The 25,364-nt window shown below is 40.7% G+C and overlaps 1 protein-coding gene across 1 annotated transcript in view; it reads right to left on the bottom strand.

Moving 5' to 3' along the window:
* The window catches only part of ALK (ALK receptor tyrosine kinase), a 320,324-nt gene that overhangs the window by 221,805 nt on the left and 73,155 nt on the right, over positions 1-25,364 (bottom strand). Inside the window, exons 2-3 of the mRNA XM_074863896.1 lie at positions 17,235-17,354; positions 5,351-5,515 (exon numbers count right to left, since the gene is read on the bottom strand). Of these exons, the coding sequence (XP_074719997.1) occupies positions 5,351-5,515; positions 17,235-17,354 (285 nt within the window). The remainder of the gene's footprint in view (positions 1-5,350; positions 5,516-17,234; positions 17,355-25,364) is intronic.

Raw genomic sequence — 25,364 nt, 5'->3', positions numbered from 1 at the left:
TGATTTGATGCATTACCCTGTATTTTCCTATTTGTTTAAGTGCACTGTTCTGTCTTTTATTACTGTATGTTTTCTGTATTATTCTGTTATATTATTTTGTTATTTCTAGTAAAATACGCCTGCTCTTTTCACTCTGGTGTCTGAGTTTAATTGATATCCCTAATCAGCAAAACAGAAGGAAGCCATGACTGTGCTGCCACATCAGGGACCACAATTATTGCCCTCCACAAGTCCATGGGCAACACAGCAATGCAATGTCGCTGACAGGAATCTGAGCCCCTGCCTCTCTGGAGGAAGGAAAATACAAGCACTACGAAGAGGTAGCAGGAGACATGAATTCTGGAAAGGCACACTTCCTGATGGACGTTACCTGCTACTCAGAGCTGTATCCTAGAGGCCCTCATAGTACAGAAAACCCTGGGTTTGAATCAGGAGTCGAGAAGCACAGAATTTATGGCTGGTTTGACCCATCTCAAGTTTATCAGAGAGGCAAAGGACTCTTTCACTTGAGCGTGACAAATACATACATCCACAGCTGCAAAGTGCAACTTCCTTGGTCTACAAACTCTGTCATTCTAACTGTAAACTGGGTTGTCTAACCTGCCTCCTTAGGAAATACTGCCACAGTTGCAAGATCTCCAATTCCTCATATTTCATTACAATAGACTGCAGTACATTTGCTGGTATAATATATTATGAAGGATCATAAATAATTAAGAATTAATCACACTTGTCAAAATAAATAAATGCAGTCAGTGATGTAGAATGCTTGAATTTTTTATAGCATCTTTTTGCTTATTCATGAATTAAAAGAAAAGAAGTCGAGTAATCCACAATGGATTGCCTACTCATTACAGCACATACAGGCCTGATTTAGATCCCAACAGTGGAGGTTTTCCTGTCAATCTTTAGCACCTCAGTGGAATTTTAACCTTAAATCTCTGATCCTGCAGAAAGCTACCTAAGTTTGACTTGGAAATATTTGTAGCTCCAGCAGATCTTCACGTACCACGCAGGGCCTAGCTGGCAGATGCACTAGTGATTCTATCACCCACTGGTCCATTTACAAGACAGAGGGGAGGAATTGAGGGAAGTGAAGCATTTTAGCACAAAATTTCAAAAAAAAACCCTACAAAGTACCTTGATACCATCCCTTCTACAGATTTCTATAGACAGACAGTCCTGCAGTTCTTCCTACCCAATATTTTTGCATGGTTTGATACCATTCACAAGGCTTTAGCAGAATAGCAAATAATATTAAATGTTTAAATAGCACCTTTTCTCTGACTCTCCAAATTGGTCTGAAACCCTTAGTGTATTTCAATCTTTTTTTAAAGGGAAGAAAAAACTGGGGTGGGAGGTGAGGGAGGGACATACCACCACACTAACCCTACCAGCACAGAACAAAGATCCATTAACTTCAGACATCTGGCTCTGAAAAAAGACAAGTGTAGATACATAGGAAAGATTATATGAACAGGGAGAGCAAATGGTTGTACTTCCCCACCCCTGGCCTTCAGGGAACTATTAATGCAAGGACTTTCTGAGTCAGAAAAGGTAGCCTTGAGAATTTAGTAGCTGTAACTATTTTTCTTTCCTGTACATAACCTGTCAATTGCACACCCATAGAAGGTTTTAGCACCAACAATATGCTGTGGAAAAAGGTTCCACAGTCTCACTGTTTGTTACATACTGAAGGATCTCCTTTGTTTTGAACCTGACAACTACTAATTTCATCTGATGCTGTCCAATTCTGTATTAGAAGAAATAACCAATATTCCTTCTGTACTCATCCTCTCGGTGCTTTATAAAGTCTTGGGAGTTTATAAACCTTTAGACATCTTTTATAAAGATTTTATAATATTCTGTGACTTTTATAAAACTCTGCCATGTATTCCTTTAGATTTTTCTTGCAGGCAGGGTATCCCTAGTTAATTTAAACGTTCCTTAAAGACAGCCATTACATACTTTAGATCATCCTTGTTTCCATTCTTTTAATAACCTTCCCAGCTGTACTAAATGATTTTTGAAGCATGGGAACCAGAACAGAATGCCATATTCTAGATACAGCTGCCCCACACATTTATACCATAGCATATTGCTCCTATTTTCTAGTCCCCTCTCAGTAAGTCCCAACATCACATTTACTTTGTGACTGCTACTGAGATGAGTTTTCACAGCTCTATTCTTATCCCAAAATCAGCTTAAGTGATTACAACCAGCTCAGCATCTGCCCTTATATATGCCAAACTCTGGTTATTTCTCCCACCACCTCAATTCAAATAATTTAGACTAAATTTCACCTGCCACTATTATCCGGCTAAGCATCTTTTTTCAATTCCTTGTAAACCAGACCTCTAATCATTTACCCCAGATAATTTAATATCAAACTTTGCCACCTCACCATCTATCCCTATTCAGAAGATCAATGATTTGTGTGACACCACCTGCTGAACGTGCCATGTGAGTGGAGCACTCAGATGTGACTGTAACGAAATGCTGAGACACCTAAAACTAGTTCTTCCTCTAGGTAGCTTGATCCATGCTGATTTGTTCCGATTCCTTGAGTCTGAGCTGTATCATGCTGCAGGGACAGGCAAAAATACAGTTCTTCCAATACCCCTCTTTGGGAGATCTACCAATGATTTCCTACTGAACCTTTTACAGAAACTTATATGAAGCACAATGAATCATACCCAAGGCATTTGACTCTATTAATGTCTTGACATGACTTGATAGCCAAGTGACAAGGATGAGCTAAACTACCCCAAAATCTAGTTACGCTATCTGTTTATCTCTGTGCATTACTGTCTGCAAAGGAGATGAAATGAGATTGAGATAATTGGAAGTACAATTTGCAGGAAACAGTGGGGGTTGGAATTACTGTGCTTAATTATTTCAGATTGAAACAGACCACACAACTATCTGTGCCAAGCAGCTGTAATTAAAGTGATTTAAAATAGAGAGATGCTAGCTCCAAGTGTTGATTTTCAAATGAGTCTTTATACGCACAAGAGTTACAGTCATCTATGAGTTGCAGACCTACAGCTCTGAGGGGCTTAAGGGAAAATTACCACTATATCCAACATGCCTGATAATTTAAAAAAAAATGAACAAACAAGCAAATTAAACACCCCAAAACAACCCACCCTGGCATCCCACAAATCTAAATCCACTCAATGTGACACTGGGTACTTGCTCCTCAGAACAGGAGAAAACAGCAGAACACAAGCTTCAGCCTAAACTGCCTATACTCCAGATGAAGAAAAAAAACCCAAAACTTTGGTCTTAGAAATGGAATTCTATTCCAATAGGCAACTGGAAATCATCAAGCAATACTACCCTTGTTTTTGGGCTACAGGGCAGCCAACAGTCTCGCCGCCTTCTGCTTTGACAGACATATAAAACTGAATACAGAGAAAGGTATAACTTTACCAAAAAGAATCCAAAAGAAACATACATTGGCAATATGCAGCACTGCAGCAATCTGGCCAGGCCCTTCACCTGGAACAACACATTTATTTCCTCATGGGTTTTCCCCATTTTTTTCCCCCCATTCCAGGAAAGTGACAGCTACTCTTCTCAACTCAAAACAAGCAGGTTTTAATTCCTAAATTTCAGCAGCAGCCAGCTTCCACTAGAATTTAAGAAAAAGAACAACAGCAGACATTCTGATTTACCTCAAACTTCCGCTTAACTGTATCTCTGTAGCAAGAAATTTAGTATGCGCATCTATGTTCCTTGATGTGAAAATTAGAAGATATTTGCATGCATCACAAATGTGGTCCATCTGCTTTACACACGACAAAGATCCCGCCAAAATGACTTGGTTTGCTGATGAATCAGTGCTCAAGCAATGGGCCTTAAAAGTTAATTTATAATGGCTATCTGGGGAAAAGTACTATACTATTGATATGGATGAGAAAACAGAATTAAAGAACATGAACGAAATCAGTACTGAAACTTTTCCTCAGTATTTGCCTGAACATAAGAACTGTTACAAGCAGTCAGACTGCAGGTCTGCAAAGTCAAATGCCATCTCTGACGCTGGCTACTAAGAAAAGGATCCTTTCACTTGCAGCTTTCTGTATAAGAGGCTTCTTGAGTCAGGGAGTGTAAAAAGACTATTGAATTAAATAACCAGTGATGAGTGTATTCTGCAAGAATTCATCTGATCTTTCTTTAAACTTATGCATATTTCTGGCCTCCATAACATTAATTCATGCATCTTATACCATGGTTTATTCAGGTACTACATAAAAAATATCTCCTCTTGCTTGTTCTATACCCGGCACCCACTAACTTCACAGCTGCTTCCCATTGCTCTTCAACGTGGATTTTCATGGACTCCTAAATCCTACCATCACCGACAGAATAAAGAATCTTTTTTCTGTTTATTTTTTTCTAGTATGGAAACTGTTCCATATCCCTGATAATCTTTGTTGTTGTCCTTCTGTATACCTCTTTGGTGGCCTGGATAAAGCTTGCAGCCCTAACTCCCCCATTTCCATTCTGTAGCTCCATCCTCATCAACACTACCCGACACTCACGGGGTGAGGTTTCAAGCAGGTGTCACTAACAGCAGGAAGGATGTTAAGAATTCTTCTGCTTTCCCAGAATTAGAAGAGCACAAATATACGTAAAAATCTTTTTAGAACTTATAATCTTAATGAAATATGCTGCTGTTCACAGCTATGATCATGAGCGGGAAAAATAATTCCAACAAACCAGATTTCCTTGCAAGGAAGGAGAAAAAGTCTGTTGCACTCCCCTCTTACCAGGCTTCCTAGCTCTCTTTAGAGACAGGAATTTTTTTTCTTATATTAAGGGCAAAACCTATCTTTTGTTTTCTTACCAGACAGAAAACCTAAGCCCTGGACACAAGGATATTGCCTAAAATGGTCTGAAAATACGCAAGCAGTAAACAGGACCTAGAGCAGAGGTAAAACCATACTTGATTTTATTCATCTCTTCCAGACACTGAATGACCTTAAACATAGGCACCACAGTACTGTTCTTATGCAAATACTGTCCATGGCATGGGTCGGCCTGATTCAGATTTTACACAGTACTATATTCGTTGTTTTGTTTCTCATATGCATATATTTATATAGCAGATTGCCTTTAGACAAAAACATCTTTCATGTGTAGAATGACTCCCTTTGTTTGTCACACTGTTTGCATTGTCTGCTGCAGTAAAAGGATTATAGGTGTCTTAAGAGGACATGTTTGTTTGGGTGGGGTTGTGGGGTTTTTTGGGTAGGGATTTTTTTGGCGGTGGGAGTGAGGGTGTTTTGTTTTTAAAACTAACCACTACACTGAAGGCATTACATAGTTGTATTCATCTTACCTTTAGGTGTATTCTCAGAGTGATCTCTCTCTGGCCCATCTGGGATGTTTAGCAGTGAGATGTCCTCTGCACTCAGTCTGAGCCAGGCAGCACTGCGGGTTTCCTGATCTTTTGAGGTAAGGGAATATTCCAGCTCACAAGGAGATTCAAAATTGCAGTCAAATACTGAAAAAGAAAACAGACATAGAACATACCAGGTTAAATAAATGCAGCTTCCTCTGTGCTGGAAGGTGTGTATACACAAACACATGTGTATACACACTCATTTTATACTTTAGTAAGTTAGGGCTTGCTTTTTTCCATAATGAGGTAGAAAAAAATGGAGGAAGTCCATAAAACAGACAGGCAAAAATGTGTCCGAAATGGACCACACTGAGAGGTTCATTATGGAGGTAGCAGCAAATCAGGAGGAGAGCCCAAGAGCCAGTAATTCCCCTTCAGGACAGATAAAAGGGCAGCACAGGCTAAAGCAGGGAAAGGCATCTTCTAGACTGAAAGGGAAATAGTTTAGTCAATTGATAAAATGGGACAGAAACTAATCTCTTCTGGGCTGCTGGTTCAAATTTAACCAGGACCATTATAGTAAAAAGACTGCCAACATGCTTCATATTCATGTTCCACCTCAGTGAGCAAAGGACTCTGCAAAGTGAGTTGTCTATCTTGGGCATGTGGGACATGCTGGTAGCCACAGGGACTGTACCCTGAGAAGCAACCTTCTGACCCCTTGGGTTTGAAACTCTTTACTGAGGCAGCAGAAGCTTGATCTGCTGTCGCAAAAGTTTAGCCTCCAGGCAGTACAGTCAGCATCTGCCTCCAACACAGACGTTCCTTTTTGAGTTGTTTCTCTTTCAGAAACCAATTACCCTGCTGGTGCAACTATGATTCACTTCCCAGGGTCCAATTTACTATCACACCATAATTCAAGTTGCTTAACACAACATGCAGTGATAACCTGCACAGATTATGCTTTTAATCGTCAACATTGCTAAATCACTACAGTTGGCACTCAACACAATATTCAGTAATGGAAAGAAACTATTTCTGAACTAACTCAATGCTTATTAAAAGGCTAGATGCATTTGAAAAAGCCCAACCAAAAAAATTCAGCTCTTCTTTGGACTTTTCTACACTGTCCACTGTCCTGCCATAGCTATGCAAGTGGAACAAATAATCTGAATTGACATTAGTCAAATTAACTATTTTTTTTAAACTTCAATTACATTCTCTATTAAACATCTAATTTCTTCTTAGTGTGCACAGATTTATGTAGTTCAGCCTATTCTCCTGGTGACATAACATTTTCTAATCTGAAGGTTAATACCGTTGCCCTCTCACTATACTTTGCCCAGCTAATTTGCCTTTTTAACAGCAAGCTGGAAGGAGCAGAGTCTATTTTTCCCATTTATATTTGATTTTCTTAATCAGGTGCTTTATCATTTACTCAGCATTTTGAACGCTTCACAACACCATGGAAATCATATAATGTAAGGAATCCATATACACCACAAGCAGGAGTAACAAGGTTTATACATATTTCCTTAAATTTGAATGCACAAGTCGCTATCCTTTTCAAACTTCTATGTTATCAACATAAATTTCATGATACATGAAGCGCACTTCAATTTAGGCAGCAGGGAACAGTGGATATATTCATGCTACACAGTTTACTACTGCAGTATCATACCCAAACCTCACACCACTTATTTCTAGTCCCTTAGATGTTCTTTCAAAAAAAGAAAAACAAACCCAACATTTTTTTAACCCTATAAAGTGTTAAGAGTCTATTAAACTTTGTATCAAAGCCCAAATGGACAAAGGAGCAACCACTCAGCTACATGTTACAGAAGATATATCATCATTACTGTATAGTTTAGCTAGGGGGAACACCTCAACTAGTATGTGCTTCAAGGCATTTCAAGGCACTGTCAAAAAAAAGCAGGGGGGAGAAACACAGCTCATGTAAGGACTTTTTTGACGGAACCCACAGTACAACAGAAGGGAAATCCTGGGCCAAGGACAACACGTGGCAAGAGCAATCATTTCAAATCAACTACTTCATTCTTCATGGGCTTCTCTCCCCCACCCAGTCAGTCTCTCATATTTTCAGGAGCTTTCCATCAGTCACTGCTTGCTTCCACTCCTCTCCCATCCAGCTGATGGGAAGAGGAGCCTTTGTGCTCTCTTACCCTCTTGCCCCCAGCAGAGAAGCCCTTCACAGATATCCACAAGGCACTCTCATTTTCCTCCTCCAGTCCTCACCCCCGACAGACTGATTATGGTGCCTACAAGCACTCGATAGCCAGCTCCTCCCTTCAGTCTCACTTTCCAGAACCTCCTTCTCAAAAGAGAGCTATCAATCAGTTGTGGAGCCCTTAACACAGCAGGCCTCTGACCTACAACTGGGACAACTTAATTGGGGTATGTGATTAAATAACAGTCGTCACATTTAGTGTTATGACCCCTGCAACTAAAGCCTCTGCCTGAAGGGGGAAAAGTAAAGGAGGAAAGGCAAGTAGCAATACTATTCCCTTCCCTTGCAATGAATAGCCTACAGAGAAGTGGACATGATCTAACATGCCTGTTGTGGTCAGGCTGAATGGCCTTTACAACAGGTTATTCCTTGACAGAGGAGACTTTTTGGCTCATACGTCTGAGTGCATCTGCGCTTTAATGAAAACATACTTGCATGTTTTACAGAGCTTGATAGTCCCCCCACATCACCAGAATATCTGCACTCTTCATAGGCTCTTATTTAAATTAATCCCGTATCAGACACAAATTTCAGTGCTATTATCCTATTCAGTACAAAGAAATGATGACAAAGAAATGCTATCTGATGCAGCACAGCAAAGTCTATGCAAACAGCATCCAGTCTTCCAAGCGTAATGTTAACTTCCTACCCTCAGGCTTTCCTTCTTTCACAATGTCCTTCACTATTGACAATGTAATATACTTTATAAAAAAAGCATTATATACACCACATACATTTTTTTCACTGATAAGCTGTTCTTGGTGTGGTAGCTCCTACAAGACCATATAAACCACATTTGCAAATACAGAACCTTCACAATATTTGAATTGCTGCCACAAAGTACCTGTTATTTTTTATGCCTCTGCATAAAAAAGGTCTTTCTCCTTCCTTTTTTACTTTTGTCTTAACATGTTTAAATGCGACATCAAGTTTATTTTTTTCTTGCCCAGCTAAGCACATAAAGAAGTAGCCATGTACCTTTGGAAGCTGAATAAAAGCCATTCTGCCCTTTTCTGAAAAACAGCAAACACTGCAGGAAAGGTAATTAAATCTAACACAACTTTTAGTGATTATTTTTTAAACCCACTACCAATATAAATTGACTAGATACAGAGCTTTAGGACTTGAATAGAGTGCCTAGTCAGTAAAGTGGGGGGTTTTGTGATTTTTGGTGGGTTTTTTAGAGATATGTCACAAAGATTTATATCCAGTATATGCATTTATGCCACAGCTATATTGACATTATAGATCCTAAAGGCTCTATAGGAATTTGAGTTCCAGCAAATTGCAAAGTCTCTTTTTAAATATAGTGCAAAAACCCCAACCCCTTGTCCAACAGTCTTTTGCATGTGCAACCCCTGGACACTAGAGAGACAGAACAGCTTATTTGTTAGAAGCCTACTTCATCACCATTACACCTTTAAAGAGGAAACAAAAGTGATGCTTATAATCAAATTAAGGTAAATACCTGTTTAAGAAAGTCTGTAGATATCAATCATTTCAGTTCCTGATATGTAAGAAGATACAGGATACCAACCATAGACTGAAAAGTAAATTAAGCCTATTCAATTGAAAAGACAGTGGAATCTGTGTATGTGTGTGTCTGATGACGTTAGAGTCTTGTGGGTGCTTCAATTTATTTATTTTTAATCAACGTACCTAACAGCAATAATTTGTGCACAAACAACTAAAATATCTGGCAAGTACATCTGTTTTAATTAAACTGATTAGAGTTTTCTAACAAACAAATGACTTAAAATAGTAGCATAAATAATACGCCAAAACAGAGTAACCTGCAGGAAATACCCTTTTACATTGCTGCAGGTCAGGTGATGAATCATTCACTCTTTGGATCATCTTAGATCATTTGTGTAACCACACATCACAGACAAAAATAATCTCATTTGAAGAGAGATATAGAAAGCCTGTTCTCATTAAGAAGCTATTCTGATTATCCTTTCTTCAGCTGCCCAACAACAGACTAAGTTTATTTGTTTTAAACCACATCTCCTTTCAACCACAAAAACCCTGACCAGCAGGTAATTTCCTCTTAGGCTACTCCTTTCTAGTTCTACGTGTGTCTGACTTAAAAAGGTCCTTCTCACTCCTGGTCTGCCGACTCTTACAAATCACTCCTCCTGCATTACTCTCAGCTGGTCACCCCTGTGAAAAGGTGTGGTTGCTTTCTCACCTGACTACAATAGACAAGGGAGCAGGTGGAGGCTCTCTGTTCTCAGAAGGACCAGCTTACAGATGTACATCCTAATGGGCATCTCATCAGCTTAAACACGACTAATTTGTACTACATCTACAGATACAGATGCACAATGTAGAGGTCACTTACACCAATCAAAACAGGACCACAACCTCCCTCAAGAACACACTTCCTCCAGTGGCAACAATCGCAGCAGCAGTGGAGAAACATAAAATATTCTTGTGCAGGATGTCTTTTTTTTATACAAATATTGACAGATATTCCTTGTGGAGGAGACATAATTTAAATTGCATAGTAGAGATGTGCTCTGCTGAGTGAGCTTTGAGACCTCCATCAATACCCACTAACCTCTATTTTACTGATGTTATAAGGCCTATAAGCTTTTAATTTATGACAGGGAAATGACAAATTGATTTTCCAGTTATTAATCCTAGGGACAGAGCCAGTTCCGAAAGCCCTCCCCATTCCCTCTGGGTAGAAAAGGGCACAGGGCATTCAATCTAAGGGTTTCGATTGCCTCATCAGGCCTTTCTGAATTTCTATCCACCAATACAGGGGTATACACATGGGGTGATGCAAGGAAGCCTGCAGTGATAAAATTTCTCCCCAGAAATGGAGCATAAATAGGAGACTCTGTGCTCTTTGGCTGTCAGCTCCCCAGCCTGCTGAACACCCAGGAGGACACCAAATACAGGCCAGGCCCTTGGAAGCGAGCATTGCTCCGCTGGCACAAAAAAGGGGTGAAACTCTTTGCAGATAGATCCCTAGTGTCACCTTTTCACTGTGCAACTGGAGGTACAGCAGCAATTTAAAATGAGCAAATCCACCACAGGATGGAAGGGCATGGGAAAAAACTCAAGAGGAAAGGAAAAAGGTGTCGGCAGTCATGCAAACTGAAGAGGAAAAACAATTGCAGGGTCTAACTGCCTTGTTCCTGCCAAGAAAGCAAGCCTGAAGAGACATTTTCACCTACTTCCTTCCACTGCTCAGCACTAAGAAAGGGCAAACTAGCACATTTTAAGGGATAGTATGTCACATGTATCTGTGCTGGGCACCCCAGGCCTTACTATCCCTAGCAAATGCCTGCACCAACAGTAACTGCCTGGTCTCTGGGCTGCCACTCCAGGTGCTGACAAATGTGAGAGCAGCAGCATGGCATGACAGGGGAGGTGAGGAACTGGGAAGGCACTCGAGGAGCCCCACGGCATCACTCCATACAGCACAGCTTTGGGGTCCATCCTGCCTGACACACCTCAGTCACCTGCAAGTGAAGCCGTGAGGAGAGCAGCTGGGCAGCCCATCAACCCCTCTCCCTGCCCTGAGACACAGCGTGTGTTCATTGGGGACCTCCTTTTAATTTAAAACTACTTAGCACAAGTTAGCTTATTGCTCTGTGTCCTTCCTCTGCACCAGCAGGTCTTCATGTATGCTCCCCTGACCTTGAGTTTACCGACAGGAACACCGCTGTTCCCTCATGGTGTTGACGTTTGGTCACGATGAGCCTCTCCTCACTCTCTCCCCTCATGACCCCAGCCCACCTCACCCACACGCCACCCCAGCAGCCATTTTGTGACCCCACAGCCTGGGCCAGGCACAGAGCCCCAGCCAAACCCCAGAGCGGGGTGAGGCAGCCGGTCCCTCACCTGGGGGTTGGGGACATGTCCTTTTGGCCAGCTGGGGTACAGAGGAGGATGGGAGGCGTCCTGGTGGGGCTCAGTGAAGGTAAACCCCCAGGGTCTCACCCCATTTGCCTAAGACCCCCCCACCCTCTTCAAGGCAGCACCCTGTCCTTTCTCTGCTGTTGCCCAGGGATTCTTCACACTTCCTCACTCCATGGAAGCTTCCCAGCCCCTCCGCCTCCAGCTCGCCGGTGGGGCTGGGGTCGCAGCCCATCCCCTCACAGCAGAATGGCAGCCCCTGCCCCTGGCAGGGTGGTGGGAGACTCCGAGGGCTCGTCAAAGTTCACTGCGTGCAAGGAAGCCTTCAAAGCAGCCAGTTTCTCCTCAGCATCCCTGGGGGGGTATCACGGGGGCACCACTACCTGCCAGGCAGGGTCAGAGCCGGCTGCGACAGCGCTGCTCACCCCTTCAACACCTGCCTTGGAAGACAAATGTTCAGGTTTCCCTCAGGAGGGGCTATTAAAGCTAGATTGCAATCTGAAGAATAAAAGGTTTTAGAGGAGCAGTACCCCACAGGAGGCATAATTTCACTGCTCTTCACCCCCGGGAAGAGTGCTCGGGCCTCAGTGTCGAGCACAGGGTGAGCTGCCTGCCTCCCTGGGGAGCCCAAGGCTCTCCTCATGCCAGAAGCATTTAAATTAATCCTCTGGGGAGTGAGCCACAGCTCGATGGGCCACTGCTTAGAGAAAACAGCAATAATGCAACCATTCACTTATTTGTTAAGAGAATCTTTAAAATGACAGCATATACTTTATATCCACCCAGCTTCTCAGTGCACACCAGGGACTGAATCACCAAAATCTTTGACAGTTGCTTTGTTCGGTGGAAATCAAGCTACAAAGAAGAGGGCCAGAACTCCTTTATCAATCAATTACAAGCACAGTCTTTCAAGACAGCTACAGAGAGAGGTGCAAGGAGAGGGTGTGGGGAGAACAACCAGCAATAGCCCTCATTTTCATTCCTCCTGCTCTAAGAAGTGACAGAGCTCATCCTCCACACGAGAAATATTTGTCCACCAAGCCTCCCATGCATGCAGCAAAAACAATAAATGAAAGTGCATTTCTAATGCCAGTTCTGGCCAAAAGACTGAAGTACCGACTAACAGCGATTGTTAGAAAACATGCTCCAGTTGGCGCAAAACAGCGGTTGGATGAACTGTCATATTTTGACAATTCATACAAGGGACCTCTTGCATAAAGTTTGAGAGATCTCTAGAGAAAATGAATACTTGAGAGACAGAAAGAAAAGACATTTGTTGTCTTACTGTATGTTATTTTATTATTGAAAAAATGTTGAGCTGTCATTGATGTATTATCTGCAGATGAAAGAGGATACAAGGAAAATAATAACTTGAAAGAAAGTAAAAAATTCTCCCTAATAAGATTTTTTCTTCTTTCTTGCTTAGCACAGCCTTCAGTTTAACTAGGCAGATGCTGCTTTTCCTGTGATTTTCCTCCCCCTGGATTTCAGCACCATTGCACATGGCAAAAATACCATCTAATTGTTAAACAAGAATTCTTGCATATGTATATGGGGTCACAGCATCTGCTGGTTTATATGGAACAATTCTATTCATCTGGTGTGAATAACTGCTGTTAATTGAAGTCTTACCCTATTACATTCATAACACTATTTCTGAAACTATGTTAGAGTACTTCTAAGATTGCAAAAAGGATGTGTTTGAATTGAGGTAGTACACCACTTTTGCAATATCTTTACTAAGAAAGAATTAAGTCATTTTTCCTCTGGGACAAAGTATTATTCTCCTCATTTCACTCCTGACTTTATCTCACCTTCCAAACAGGAACTTGTAACAATTAGTTCATATCCATGCATCTTACTATGCTATGCTGAGCCAAGTATCATGATAGCTTTATCATTCTGAAGGTGTCAGTATTAGTGTGATTTGTTGTAGATTTATAAAACAAGTAGTCATGGGAACCTAACTGTAACACAAATTCATCTGGCTGGTGCCCTCTTTCTCTCCATCTTCCCTTTTGTTTGACGTTCAGACTCATTGAGTTTCATGTCAGCATTATCTATCTGGTATCCAGCTCACATGAATGAAATGGTATTTTGAATGCATGCACATGAGTACTTGAATTCAGCAAGTTGCACACAACCTACCAGAGAAAAAAATTAATAATCTGACACCTCACTGAGCAACTGCCACGCTACTGAGCATCAAATACACAGTGAGAATGACCCCAAATTATTCCACAGTAAAATTAGTCCAACACATTTAATTTTTTTTTAAGCGAACCCAGTTCAGGAAATCATGAGCTCGTCACGGATTACATTCCATTAGAAAGTGTAAAAAAAAACCCAACAACCCTGTCAAATTTTTTCTGAAGACATAGAGCTGAGTGAAATTAATAAGTTGTTATTAGAAGCCATCCTTTGGATTATGCTTTTAGTACCTAAATCAAAGCTGTGAATAATTATGCACTTTTGAAGGTATGTGCTCCTCCTCTGCTGAACTCATCTTTTGTAGACATTTTTAAGCACAGTAGTCATTTAGTAGCTGAATCTGCTATTTCCCCCAGAGTTTTAGTCCCAGTTAACTTTGGAATCCAAAACACTACTATTCCCTAAACTTCAGGGGGGAAAAAATAATCTGTAAACTATATTGCAGAAGTCTGACACAACCTGAGAGAGGTACTTCTGTATTTTGCACAAAGATGGTTCAGAACAGCCAAGGAATTCAACTACTACTGGGGGGATCTGGCAAAGAGATGCACAGACAGCACGGTGGCATAAGAAGAGTTAAAAAGCAAAAGCCATCTCCTGTTCCCAAAAGGTCCAGCATGGCAACACTTATGCCTGTTATTCTCATAAAACGTTGTTTCTTTTAAAACAGATTTTAGATGGGCTGAATCCCATTTGATTTTTTTTCCAATTGGTAGCACTTTCCGCCGTTGCTACCGTATCCTGCCAGGATCATGCTCAAGGTTCAGTGTTGTCGGCTGGCCTGGGGGGAAGTAAAGGATGGGGCAGAGAGGGGTGTATTAACTGCGTGAAGGCTTCCAGACCTTAAGGGGCACCCGTCGTCTGGAACCCCTGTTACAGAAGCTTAATGGATTTTATGCAGTGGACAATTGATTTCTTATACAATACCTATACAGAAGAGAAAATTAATATTCAACCAACCAGGACAAGAAATGAAATATGTGGCTGGGTGCAGTTAATCATGTAAGCCTCAGGACAGAGTTCCATCAGTGCTGCAAATGGGAGATTAATACGCTACCGTAAGTCTACACATATGCAGAATGCATTAAAAGTTTGTTCTAGCCACAGGAAATAGTCTGCATGTACCTCAAAGAGAACAAAAGAAAACACAAAAATATGGAGATTTGAAGACTCCTCCTGCCCTGCAGGCTGAATTCCCAGATAATTTTGACTTCATGTGGCTTATTTAATCTTTATTTTCTGAAAGGCAGGTGGATTTTGCATCTCTGAGATGGTGGATGACTAATCAATGCTTGGATAGAGACAAATCTAGAAACCTCTAGACAAAAGAGAAAAAAGGTCTTGTGAATGCATCACTCTCAAGTATCCTGTTGTGCCAGTGATTATCTTTTGGGATTGCTGCATGTAGTTTCAAATATATCATCAAGCACTGTTCCTGCCAGAACTACTAGAGGCAGTCTGTCAGAACTTTTAATGCTGAGCGAAGGAGCAGAGAACTTAGTTTGGCAGAGGGAGAGGGACCCGATATTTCAATTTACTCAGCCTTTCAATCAAAGAGATTTCTCCAATAGCGGAACACAGAGAAAAAGTAATTAAGACAACTAATATTGCCCCACTCCAGCAATGTCAGCCAGTTAATTAGATGGGTCCCATCAGATGATTAGGCAAACAAAGTTTTGATAGAGTTTTATTGAGCACTTTGTAATCACAGTCACGCTGGGAGCAGCAAGGAAAGCTTCTGACAGAAGAGGAAAACACTCTCGTAGTGAAGGATTGCTGGGTTTTATTTCTGCTAATGATTTACTGTATGATTTTGGATTAGCCACTTAATCAGAAGGCAGGGGTGGTCCTGGGACAAGGTTACTCGCCTAAAGCTTGGATAGTCCAACTTTGTCTTCTGCCTTGCTCCCCTGAGTCCCTGCGTGACCTTCACAGAGTTGCTTAGATCCAGAGCCAATAATCAGCTGCTGAAAGGCACTGTCCATCCCTGTCATGCTCATAGCAGTTCTGGACAGAAACCTGGACAGAAATAATATAAGCTGCAGGTATGTAGAGGAATAGAGAGAAGTTTTAAGAATTGCCCTCTTAAGCTTGGGTTATGCTTACAGGCTCTACTCCACGTCCCCAAACCAGTCCCCTGCACACTGCATATCTGAATCGGCAGGCAGTACGTCCACATAGCGATGCTATGGGGTGTTGCAGTCTGAAATGCGTGTCTTTGAGGGCTATCGCCACCCCTTTAATTTAAAGGAGGTTCTGCCAACTTTTGGAAATTAAGCGCAAAGCTAGAAAAAATGAAATTACTCCTGCCTCTCTTCAAGATTCTCCAGTAATTTCAAGATACATGTCCTGAATTACACCTACTGAGGGAGAAAAGTTTAGACTTGTCCTGAGTGAAGATTGTGTTTTGTGTAACACCTCAGCAAATTCCTGCCTTTCCTTGCAAAACAGATGGTTGGAATATGGTAGAATTTGGTCTTGTGCAACCAGCTAAAATCATAATAAATCATTTCTGCTTAGATGCAGTACATTTATCTCCATGTGATGCTGTCAGATGGAATCAATGCTTTTAGGTTTTAAGAACAAAGCCTTCCCTTAGAATAGTATTACTGAGAAACTGAAAGAGTTTAGGAAGAAGTAATAAAGGATAAATTAAAAATCATTCTTGCAACTTCTGAGAAAACCAAGTGAGGGAAAAAAGATTGTACTACTGTCCCTTCCAAAATGAAATTGGTGTGTCCTCATCATTCAAGCAGATACAACAGCTAGGAGCAGATATTGTATGCCAGTGGAAAGAATATATATTGCACACATAAAAGGCTGCAACATAAATTTGAAGAAATATGGGACTTCTTCATATAGGTAGGTCAAACTTTTCCCTCAAGCAGATAATTACAGGCTTAGGGTGAGTAAATCTTATTAGCCTCTCAGCACCTTATCTCCCCTCATAGAGACTGGTAGTAGATATATAGTAGATATATTCTACTTCAGTCACTTTCTGGATTGCATGTTAGATATTGCTTTATGCAGTCCGGTCCTAACTACGACTATCGTATTTCACGGTGGAATGGCTATGGATAGTCAGTAAATAGGTCATACCAGAGAACAGATGAAAACAGATTCCCAGATTTTGGAAGGGGTGAGAGTTATGAAAGGAGATGGCAAGAAAAAATAAGTTTGGTACACAGCTCCTCTCTTTATAATATCGCTGGATTCCAACATACCACTCAAATAGTACAGTCTGGAACCTTGTTTCTGAGGGAGCAGGGCAGGCTGGGGCAGCCCAGGTTATCGGGTACCTCCGCGGAGATAGCGATGGCCAAGGACACGTTGGGATAGACGGAAATGTGAATCCTGGGCCCGTGGGCAGGGTGGGGAAAGGCCCCAGAGGTGGCTGCTAAGGGACAATAAGGCTTATTAGTGCCCTCAGGGACTGACAGTATGGATATTTTATCATGAATTTGACTTGTCTTGTTTTGTTCCAGTATTATACCAGTATCCTTAGGCAGTTAGTTACAGCCTCCTGAGGATAACATAAATGCTACTCACTGTGTCGTCCTCTATGAGAGAAGTAAGGCGATGTATCTCTCATGACCCAGGTCAAGTTCCAAGCAGAGTAACCAGAAGGAAGAGAAAGGCTGCTTGCTGGGAGATCCGAAGTGCTCAGACCTTTCATTTTTAAAGAAAAGGAGAAAAAAAAAAGAAATATAAACATTACGTATGACGTAGCTGTTTGTACGCTACACATCAAGTGCAAAGATCTTAAACAGCTTTACAGACCATATGCAACAAGCACCAATATTCAACTACTTCTTGGTGAGTTCTTCCTTCCTGATGTGTGCGCACACAGGGAGACAGGAGATTAATTGCTTTATATCACAAAATTATCGTCACCTAGAAAAACTGTCAAGTTTAATCTCACGCTGATTCTAAGTTCTCTTTGAGCTTTCAGTTCCTCAATTTTTTTAAGTTTTGTTAGCATGAGGAGATCCCGTACATGGAACAGGCAAACATCTACCTAGCTTTTGTTCAACAACCCAATGCATCTCAAAGATACTTTTGAGGATTAGAATACTACAGTGACCCAGAACGTGCAAGGATCTGTACAAACCTGCACTAACTCTGCAAAACCGTGATGATATTAAAGGTGCAAGAGAAACAGTATCTGAAATAACATGCAAGGTCAATGAGCAAAGCAGAATTCTATAAGGTTTGAAAGCACAGATTTTCCCTGTGAATGTTTAAGTTGGATGTTCTGAAGATAATAGGATCTTGAGTATTCCCATCTCATTTTCTGAGGTCCTCAGAGGAAAGGTAGGATTTAACTTTGTAGAAATACAGGCAGGCAAAACTTGTGTTTGTAAGGTTTGTTTGATGGAACAAAATAAAACTCTGGATTGGTGATATGTTGTGATTTCTCACAGAAGGCATAAAGAATTTGTTGTTCAGAAAGAAAATAAAAAGAACAGGTTTTGATCTATTAATATTTTTGTCAACTAAGAATACTACAGTTGCTTGCTTGAATTCTAGTTTAGGTGCAACACTAAGCTTTGCTGTAATAACAACAAAACAGTTTGATAATACCTCTCAATAAAAAGTTTGGTAAAACTTTCTGTAACAATAGGAATTAAGTAACTTAGGGTAATAATTAATTCAGAGTGCTGAAGAACTGTGCTCTTGAATGGATAAATAATATCAAATAATAAAAGACACATTTAAGTGGATAATAGTAAAGAAGGTAAATGGCTGAAGCCTTGAGGAAGACACTGCTTCAATTCTGTTGAAGATCTGCATATCCCTGCTTCCCACTTCCACTGAAGAAAAACGTGAAAATTTCAGAGGGACTTGTCAGAAGTTTAAATACCAAGTGTGAGTTGTGCCCTATCTCATTCTCACTGCAGTCTCGTTTTTAGCACGCTCCTGTAACTGAGTAGCGATAGCAAAACCAAGAGAAAAACAACCATTCTTATGTAAGAGCTGTAACTCTTGCTCACTGCTTTGAGCAATAATCTTCAAGACAAGAATGGACTCCACACTGTATTGTAAGCCATTCTACAGTGGAAAAAATTTAATATCCCTAATGGCTCAATTAAAACCGGTCTCTATGCTAAGTTACGGTTACAATAACTAAAGATCCTCTGCGTTGTCTGGAATGTAGCGACACAGAAGATCAGGCCAGTGATTTATGAGGGTAGGTACCAAAACTACTGTCCTGCCTTCAACTGTGAATGATGAAGTGATAGGTAACAATGGAATAATCTTTACATTGGCTTTTCCTTCCTAACATCGAGACACAGCTGACATCTTTCAGTAGCCCCTGATGCAACTGGTTGTGGCAAATAATGTCAGGTTTCATTACCATAGTTATAATAGTTGCTAAAAGCAGACTTTTTCCTACAAATGTGTTTCACTTTGATGCTAATATAAAATAATAAGTAAAAGAAGAATATTAATAAAAAATGACCTCCTGAATTAAGCTGGTTTTAAAAGCAATGTGTGTTTTGCTTGAGTGAGATGTCTGACTAGTATCAATATCCCTGTTATATAACATCTGTACCTAGTGACTCTCCAAAATGGGGAATGATTTAATATCCTAAACACAGATCACAGGTCTCCTACAGATGAGAACACTGGGGCCTCTTTACCCCTAACAGACCAAACACAGACATCATTCATTTAGTAATGACAGAGAGCCAAGCCTTGGGGTCACAATCTAGTGAAAACTTCACACAAATGTGAAAAACTGACCTGCTCCCCATCTCTATTCCCATGGCAAAATAATCTGAAAATCACTGACATGCATTCCTCTCCCTAATTCTGCAGCCACAGAACTCGAAATTAAATCACTGTTACTACCCTGACCAGCCGTACCTGGGAATCAGTAACACAGCGATCAGCTGCAGTACCCCAAATTCCCTGGTACTCCTCACCTTCAGAGAAATGCTTCTACACATTGCATTCTTCAGAAATCATGCCTACGCTCACACTCAGCTAAGTGGAAACGTTCCCTCTGTCACCAATATATGCAGTAAATTGAGATAAAAAATAAAGTTGAACATCTGAGCAGAGAAGACAGGGCTGTCCAGGCACCTGAACCTCCCCTCTATCAGCAGCAAGAGGTACATAAGAGATAGCATAAAAAATTGAAAGTTCTTCTCTATTTTTAAAGAACAGAATGGATTCAGTTCAATTCATTTTAGCTTAAGAACTCCTTTTCCTCATATTCTTTAGGATTAATTTTGGAACTTCATCTCAAATTATTTTCTTGGGCTATTGGTCTGAACTTGAAGACAAGAAGATTGTATCAGAAGTTATGAATCTTTCCCAATTAAGTTATCTTCAGAGAAAGATGCTGGGTAAAAGGTTTCTGTATAGCCAAGAGGCTCAGTGAGGAATGATTTGATTTCAGAGTGAGCTATAGGTTAGGAAAAGGAGAGACCTTTCCTCTTCCACCTCCAGGGCATTTTACGTCCAGAGATGTAACAGAAGACTGTATCAGCTAAATAAATGCTTCTTGTGCAGCAAGGGTAATGCAAATGTAGACCACACTGCACCATTTTACAAAATAAAGCGATTTTCCCCCTCTCCAAAACAATTCATATTGAAGCCAAGAAGCACTAAGAAAATTTTGTCTCCTTTTTAAATATGCTAACCTCCCATTCTGGTTGTCTGTACCAGGGTGCTCTGTCACTTGTCAACAGTAACCCTAACCTTTAAAAAAAATTAATGGATTAGCAACTGGAAGCTGACAGCTCCATTTTTACTAGCCAGAAGTATGGCAAGGTACAACAGAGGTTTCTCTGATATTCCTGCCTAAAGGAATATCCAGGGCCAAATCCTGATCCAAGATACTCCATCACAGGTAGAAACGTGCACCTGAAGAGAACATTTGACATTTCTGGTTTTAAACTTGTGCAAAGGAATTTCCTTAGGGGATGTGAAATTCGTTCAGCTCACCAAGAGTTTTGGTAAAAAAATAGAAAATGGTTCATGTGTACTGAAGTCAAGCCTCAAGGCTACAAATTCATTAAATAAAATATTTATGTATTATTTTAATGAAAAATACCTCTTTAATAGAATAACCCTGCACGTTCATATAAAAATGGAACAACAAGAAAAGCTGTCTACTTGGGTCGTTTTTAAACAAACAGGATTTCCTCCCTTTTTTGCCCTTTCTGAAAGAAGGAAGAAATATCCCCAGCAATTAACATACATAGTTTTCTAAAGTTCTGTGCAGTGCAGAAAAGTAATTGAATTTTTATCAAAACACTATGCCTTTTTTAACCAAAAAGTGCACCTACATGTAACCAAATATTGCTTATTACTATCTTTGGATATTGCTTCATTACACAGTGGATAAGCTTTCTCACTTTGCTGGGCTATATTATTCCCAGTTTCTTGGTGGTAAATCTGAGGTGACAAACCTGCATCTACCTGTTCTCTAGATATCAGAGTTGCAACAGATATGTAAGTTAATAACCGAGATCAATGTGTACTTTCAGCTACATCTACACCCGGAAAAATCTCAAAATCATTCACTTTTGTTTGCATGGAAATCAGAAATCAACATGAGTAGTGTTTGTGCCTCTGGTTTATAACAGCAGTCAATAGAGTAGTTATTAGCAAATATTACAATGTTGTGTTTAGAAACAGCCTCCATTAAGATCTGGATTTTCCAATCTCTGCCAAAGCCTGACATTTCAGAAAAGGTTATTCCAGTTCTAAGTAAAAGGTAGCAATTTTCCACGGAAAGCGTATTACACAATTATCTTTTCCCCTATTAAAAAAAAATTTAAAAAAGGCCAAATGGAAACCTCTGCAGACTCCTCCTATAAACCAGAGGCAGGCCGAGGACATCCTGGAAGAGGCAGATCCAAGACTGTGGGGCCCTGAAGCCCAACATCTCCATCTTGCTTAAGAGTTCTCAAGATCCTGCCATTTATGAGGCCCTGGCTGGCTATGACCAGCAAGATGTTCGGGCTTGCCTCTGTCTAGCTGAAAGCACACACCCCAGAGCTCCTTGATGAAGGTTTTTTGAGCTCCTGTCTCCAAAGAAGTTCTTGGTTTCAGTTTTTGGGGGTAAAGGGATGCAACTGGGGGGAAAAAGATTGCCTTAGAATTCCCTGTAAGCTCTCAAAATCACAACTGATACCCACGATCACACTAACAGTACTCACACAGCCTCTTAGAAACTTTCACTTTTCCCCTCTTCCCATCTGCAAATATAGTCAGTCATCCATGAAAGTGCAAAAACCACATTATATCGAGGTGACCAAGCAGCACCAAAACCAACAAACAGCCCAAGTAAATGCTTCATGAATAATCCAGACTCAATTATGCTCATACAAATCATTGTCTAAATGACATTCAGAAGCAAAATTCAAATTCCGTTTATAGTCAAGATGGGGAACGAGGCAAAGGGCAAGCTCATTCCATGAAGTTTCTTGCTCTGAATAGTTGGTGAGCTTTACTTACAGTAATGGGTGGATGTACTCCAGGGCTTCTTTTTACAACCTCTTCTAAAGTACGAAAATGTTTGCTGACAGTCTGTCAAGTTTATCTTTTTCAGTTGGAAAATGTATTTAATAATGCATTATGTTACAATGATTTTATGTCATATCGAAAGCCTGATGAGTGCAAATAAAACGATAGTATGTGTGTCACCAAACCTGTGCTGGATTACTGCAGAGAAGAAATTTGCATTTAGTGGGCTGTAGCAGACCTGTGGGTAGTGGATTCAGTCAGACGTACTGCACGAGGCATAGAAGTGATCAACAGAACTGACTGGCAGATGCTTGATGGGTAAATTTGGGAATAGCATACACTTCCTGTACATGAAGCATGTGTCACTAATAAAAATGTAGTTAACTCAACAACTGTGTTATCATTCTGGATTTTTTTTTTGTCTTTGTACAACTTATTTTAAAATTTTCTTTTAACCCCTTTCTGTTAGCAAAAGGGGTTTTTTTCCATCTCTTTTTCACAGGTAATATTAACTTTTGATTGAAAAAAACCCCAAATGCCTCAAAACTGACTAATTCAATCTACAAACAGGTACTCCACAGTCCCATTCTTTTGTACTGACTAGGCAGCCCCTCTACCTACCACATCCCATGGACATTTATTGATGCAAGGAGAATCTGTGCTAATCTGGGAGATACGGCTTGATCAACAGACCTTGGCTCTGGAAGAGGAGCACAAAACATCCAAATGACAATTCCACCAAGGCACTGCGACAGGGAAATAATAGCAAAGTATCATGTGTTGCTGCTCATTACAGGAAAAAAGTAATCCGCATTTTCCTGTTAAAAATGCAGGGGAGCACAATATTGTTTTCTTTGCGGCTTTCTGTGAATTCTTCTTAGTATTTGCATGTATATTGTAAAATCTGAGAAGTTTTTTAATTTCTACTTTGAAAGCAAGTGGCACGCAAAGAGCATTAAAAAAAACAATTAAAATGACCAAGTTTATAATCTACCCAGCTCAGCTAATATAGTTTAAAAATATACTGCCATCTAGAGCATACTACTGCATCTCAGATGCTCTGCAGCTGCTGAAGACCTGCCCAGTAAGACACCACAAAACGGCAATGAATCACTGATAAAGAGCTCAGGGTCTCAATTACAGACCAGACTAGGAATGGCTTAAAGTTGTTACTCATCTGCGTATGTACAAGAAACCTCTAAAAAAATCCAGCAGTAGACTGATCGTTGCTGTAATAACCTTTTACAGCACAATTAAGCATCTCTGGCCAACACAGAGAAAACAAAGGACTGAGCATTACTAATTGAACCGCTCTCAACTCTAGTTTGTCCCCTCAAAAGTTCAGGTGCTGGCAGGACTGTGTCAAGGGATGTGCTTCTCCTGCTTGTCTAGCCTGTAGCTTTGCTAAACAAAGGCGAAAAGCCCTTTAGCAGCAAAGCTCCATGTACAAACACATATTCTGAATTTTGGATGCTGGGGCATTGTATCAGCTTTTAGATATTTTAGGATCACAACCAGAAGAGAGGTGTTGGGGTGGTGACTTTGTGGGGCTGTGGTATTTCAACACAGGGCAATACTCACCCTTGTCTTTGGACTGATACCCAATGCGTCTGAATTACTGACCAGGTATGCAGTGAAAACCAGAAGCCATTATCTCCAGCTGTCTCCTGCAGCACAGACAGACCTCCAGACACTGCAGACAGCAGGAAAGAGCAAGATAAAGTCTGTGGAATTGCTAACCTTTCCACTAAGGCACACTAAAGTACTTCAGGTTGTGGATGTTCTGAATTTTTTCTGTATGTGTAAAAATAGAGTGATCCTTCCACTGTTGTCTGGTGTATTTGTCTAGCTTAGAAAAACCTCCAACAGAACAACTGAAAGGCAGTATTAATGTTTGGTACGTGTGTGTCAACATTAGAGAGTTCCTCCACGCGCTGTCACCGGGAGCCCTTGCAGTGCCTGCTGGACTGGCCCCAAGAAGGACTCTTCGTTACAGTGCTCCTCGTCCAAAGGACTTCAGAACAGTTGCTTACCAGTATGATTACTATACCAGTATATATTCTATATATATACTATACTATACCAGTATGATTGCTGTGCCAGTATATATGCTATACCAGTATGATTCTCATCTGTTACAACTGGGGTCCCGATCCCACGTATTCTCAGTGTCCATCTATTTGCACATCTCCGATTACTCCGCTACGTGTACTTTCCCTTTGTCTGTACCCAGTCAACGTAACCTCTAGAAGCATAGTGGCCAGGTTTTCAAGGAAAAAAAATAGTTGTTTTGACAGCGTTTTAATAATTCATTACATATACTGACTTCAAACCATAGAGTGCCTTTACCTCGGATTTCTGCATAGCTACTTCCATATTTAACACACACACCCCCAGTGGGAGTCTCTCATCAGATCTGCACACTTCCTGTATCATTTTAAGCAGTGGGATTAAGGAAAAAGAAAGAAATAAACCCAGAAACACCTCCTGCTCTTTATACACTTAAAACCCTCTTTTGTACTACATTGACTGTTTACTAAACCAGAATGCGTATACAAACTTATATCACTAAGCAGTTATCACTTTAACAGAGCTGCACCTATTTAGATACTCAGTGGCCCACAGTACTGCAAATTTTAATACAAGCCCTTATTTTTCTCAACGTCTGCCTTTTGATCTGTCTCTTGTTTTCAAGGCGTGGCATTCAATGCTCACTTATTTTTGTGCCCATGTTTCTTAAGTGTCAGTGGACAAAGACACATGCAAAAATCCCTTGAACATGTAAACGTCTGGGGAATGAGTATTTGAAGGTTTCAGTGCAGACCTGAATCTTCGTGGTCTGCAGGAGGCTTTTCACCCTCAGAGCAGGCAGCCTGCATCACCTTTTAAAGACTTCTTTGATCAGGAAGAAAATGGTGGTAGGTTACTTCTCTCCCACACTTTCACACCGTGTCAGTACCTCTGGCTCTGGAGACACTCGTAACAAAGTATAGGGAACATTTTCTTCTTTCATATATTGCAACTAAATGCCCCCCTTCCAACTCAAATCCATCTACAAACACACATGACCTGAGCGTTTAAAACCCTCTCTTCCACTGCACTGCGGCATTGAGCTTGGATAGGGGGTGAAGAGGAGACAAAGTTCATTTTCACACACCTATTGCATATCAGAAGGAAGGACAAACTTTTTTCCTA

This window comes from Strix uralensis, chromosome 3, assembly GCF_047716275.1.
Source record: "Strix uralensis isolate ZFMK-TIS-50842 chromosome 3, bStrUra1, whole genome shotgun sequence".
NCBI lineage: Eukaryota > Metazoa > Chordata > Aves > Strigiformes > Strigidae > Strix > Strix uralensis.
The sequence above is the reverse complement of the archived record's forward strand: the minus strand, read 5'-3'. Positions and strand labels throughout refer to the sequence as shown.